This window comes from Myotis davidii, unplaced genomic scaffold (assembly GCF_000327345.1).
Source record: "Myotis davidii unplaced genomic scaffold, ASM32734v1 scaffold71, whole genome shotgun sequence".
NCBI classification, from domain to species: domain Eukaryota; kingdom Metazoa; phylum Chordata; class Mammalia; order Chiroptera; family Vespertilionidae; genus Myotis; species Myotis davidii.
The window spans coordinates 5,427,344-5,431,484 of record NW_006283588.1 but is presented as its reverse complement, the minus strand read 5'-3'; the positions used below and the strand labels follow the sequence as shown (position 1 = coordinate 5,431,484).

General features: G+C 41.2%; 1 protein-coding gene across 1 annotated transcript; it reads left to right on the top strand.

Moving 5' to 3' along the window:
• Positions 1-1,782: 1,782 nt before the first annotated feature.
• Positions 1,783-2,775, top strand: ZFP42 (ZFP42 zinc finger protein). The gene has a single exon (XM_006779390.2). It carries the CDS (start codon positions 1,870-1,872, stop codon positions 2,773-2,775), a length of 906 nt encoding a protein of 301 aa, XP_006779453.2. The 5' UTR covers positions 1,783-1,869.
• The last annotated feature ends 1,366 nt before the right edge of the window (positions 2,776-4,141 follow it).

The window sequence follows — 4,141 nt, the reverse complement described above, 5'->3', positions numbered from 1 at the left end:
AGCTGTCCTGAGGAAGTGATGTTTAAGCAGGGATCTAAAGTATGGACTGGAAATGAGTGTGTATGTGTATGAGTATGGATAGGGAAGTGGGGGGAGGGGGGAGTAAGGGTAGGTAGCCTTTTTATGGAGTGGGAAGAGCATGGCACTTCATTGGAGGCAAAGTTAATTGTTACTGAAAATGAAATAGAGCTGGAGATGGCAAGAGATAGTATGAAGAGCAAAACTGAAATCAAATCAAATGACAGTTATTTTAAATAGACGAGTTGGGGGAGGGGGGTTCTGTGCTCTGTCCTACTCAGACTTAGACCCATTCCCAGTGATTTCACTCCAGAGGTGCTATATTCGTTAATACAAAATTATTTTTATCTACAAGAACAAGGTTTCCTTTGGTAAATATTCTTGGACACAGTCTCCCTGTTTTATTTTACTTTTCTAAATGACAGAATAAATAAAAACACTTGTAACTTTATACATTTTATATGTATATGTAAAATATGTATGTAAACATTACATCTTATGTGTATAATATTACATATAAAATACATTATATATTAACAGCTTGAAAATAATTTGAAATAGCTATATTTTAAAATACCGCCTCAATGTCAGACGGGATGAGACTTATTGGTTGGGGTGACTACTTTGCAAGTTATGCAAAGGTCTAGTCACTTTGTTTTACACCTGAAACTATTATAATATTGTATGTGAGCCATTACTGAATTAAAAAAAAAATTAAAAGAATTAAAATACCATCTCAAAAGAATAATCTCAAGCGGTTCCTTTTCACTCCAGTACTTTCATATATGCCCCCTTTTTAAAAGCATTTCATTTTTGTTCCTACAGCGGGATGTTAGGACAATAAAAGTAAGAGATCTTTTATAAGGCACACAATTGTAACATTAAGCAAAGGGCTCTTAGAAAGGATATAATAAATTCATTCCATAACTCATACATTTTTTAGGAAGTGACAGAAAACTATGGGACACAGTCAAGCTCATCCTCTGTGTATTATCTATGGCTGCTCCTACTACAATGGCAGCGCTGAATAGTTGCCACAGAGATCATAGGGCCGGCGAAGCTTAAATCTGCTCTTTACAGAAGACATTCGCTGCTCTTGGTCTAGAATAGCACGTGCACATAGCAGGGTTCCACCTATACTTACTGGGTGAATACAGAGCTGATCAGATAACACTGGCTCACAGAAGCATTCAGCATTTGCTCTGTGCCATGAACTGTGCTAACACTTCATATGCATCATTTAGTTTGAATTTCATAACAGTGTTACATAAGAAAATAGGCATGCCTTGCTCTCTTAACCTTTTTCTCAAGTTTTTAGTCAACTGCCACTACCCTGAACACAGTGTTCAAAATTGCAAACTCCTGCTTTCTACCCGCCCCTTGTATTATCCTATAGCACTTTGCCTTATAACAGATGTCATACAGACTTATTTCATATGCTCATGAGAAAGTGTACTCTATGAGTGTGTTCATGTGTTACTTACAGAGGTGTTTCCACCCATGAGCAGCTTAGACCTGGGCTAGCATAGAGTGAGGCCCAATAAACAAAGGGACACCCCCAATGGGAGTGCCCAGGTAAGATCGGGCTATGACCCGTATCTTACATCAGAACTCATTCTCTTACTCTCTTGTGGAGTTTGTCCCGGAAGACGGGGTTAAATGTAGTCATTCCATTATTGAAGAAAGTTCTAGGCTAATTTTTTAGGTCATTTTCTGACAATGGCTCTAATGTTTTACCTCATCGTTATTATTTCAAAGCAGATACCTGCTGAAGACTTACCCAGATCACTGCTACCTGGAAGTGGTTGATATATTCTGGTGCAAATCTTTGAGGAGGAACCACAGGACGACATGGAGCAGCAACGGAATACAAGGCCAAAGACACGTGGATGGAAAGGCCAGGACAGAAGGGCCCTCGGTGGGAATAAGCCAAATCCAGCCACACCAGAGCCAGCCCAGCAGGAGCCCCTCACCGTGATGAGGGCCTTGTGGGATGAAGTCGGGGGCCACGAGATCAGCTATGAGGTTGGTGAAGAGGACCCCTTCTCTGACTGCTACATAGAGTGCATCATACGAGGTGAGTTTTCCGAACCTAACCGGGAAGAGAACATATTTCTTAAGTCCTTCAGCTGCCTGGGAGGAGGACCGGAGCAAGAGTTTTCTCAACGGGCTTTTGTGGATGCAAACTCACTTTCCTTGCAATACACGGAAAAGGAGGTGAAACAAGAATTTCCTCCACAGGATGTGGGAGAGAAATCACTTGTTGAGCATTCTGGGCACATGACAGGCAAGAAGCCTCCTCTTGGAGAAACACCCAACACTAGCCTGCTGGATCCCACCCGGCCTGCAGAATTTGCTAGAAATAAGCCAAGAGAAAATGGAGAAGGTGGTGCTCCAGGAAAATTTGTTTGTCCTCAGAGTGGATGCACAAAAGAGCTGAAGACGAAACGTTCCCTGAGAAAGCATCTCCAGCTCGTTCATGGCCCCCGCAACCACGTGTGTGCGGAGTGTGGGAAAGCGTTCCCTGAGAGCTGCAAACTAAAAAGGCATTTTATGGCTCACACTGGAGAGAGGCCTTTTCAGTGCACCTTTCAAGGGTGCGGGAAACGCTTTTCCCTGGACTTCAACTTGCGCACACATGTGCGCATCCACACGGGGGAGCGGGCGTATGTGTGTTCCTATGAAGGCTGTCACCGGAGCTTTGTCCAGTCAAATAACCTGAAATCTCACATCTTAACTCATGCAAATAAAAAATAAGAAGAAGAAGATGGGGAAAAAACCTTTAAAGATGTAAATAAGGGAAACATTTTAACAAAAGAGTGATTGGGGACAAATATGCCTCATTGATTATTTTCAGGAAAGAATATTTGAATCAATATTGCAACCCTATAAGGCATATTTTTAAATGTTACTAAGATGCTCCTATTCATTGTGAAATCATTCTAAGAACATTGTGTACAGAATGTGCTTCCAACAGGAAGGTCAGTAATAAATTTACTTCAAAAGAGTAATTCTTAATGTTATGAGTTAAATTGTTAAATAAGGGGCTTATTTTCACACTAGAGGCCAATGCACAAAATTTGTGGGGGAGGGGGAGGTCCCTCAGTCTGGCCTGTCCCCTCTCCAATCTGGGATCCTTCTCACAATCTGGCCTTTGGCTCCTAACCACTTGCCAGCCTGATTGCCCACAACTGCTCTCCCCTGCCATGACCCGTCTCCTCTGCAACGCACAGAGCCGTGGTATGCGGGATCTCCAGGCCTCACTGCACAAAGCGGCCACCAGGCCCCACCTCTGCTGTGCATGCGGCCACCTTATGATGATGTCATTCAAGGGCGTGATGCCACCTAGGCCTTTATTATATAGGATTGGTTGATTCTTACCCTTAGCAGGGATCAAACCTGCAGCCTTGGTGTATCAGGGTGATGCTCTAACCAATTGAGCTACCTGACCAGGAAGAAAAAGTTGTTTTTAATAGATGGGTCAGAATATGGGATACTTCTATGCTTTGGAATGAAAATTTAGAGAAAGTGGTTAACTAATCTTATTAAAGGGGAAAATTGATCATTCAGGAATAGCTGGTAAAAATAAAACTATAGCTGTAATATAAAGATTAACTTATTTTTGTGCTTACAAACTGAATCCCTCATTGGAATCACCTTATAATGAACAGAAAATATGCAGCCATTAAACTTGGAATGCATTTTTCCCCAGAGTCAATATTATAGATAATCATATAGTTAGAATATCCATATGTCTTTGATTTTCAGATTTAAGACATCATTGGAGATAATGGTGATATATACCATGAATGTAACAGCTTTCGGGGGGCGGAGGGGGCGGGGAGCCAGCACACCAAACAAACTTTAAGGTTAATCTTGATTTTAGAAATACCACAATATAAACACGTGTATGGCTTTCTATAGGAATATGGGTCCTGAATCTCAAACTGAAAGGAACATTGGATAAATAATCTATTCATACATTTGGAATTTCCTCTGAATGAAACACCCAAGTATAGAATTTAGGATGGGAATTTGACCAAGATGATGGAGCACATATATTTGTCTGGTTTTTGCTTTGACAGCAGTATTTGCTTTACTCTATAGATTTTTACTTCAGAGT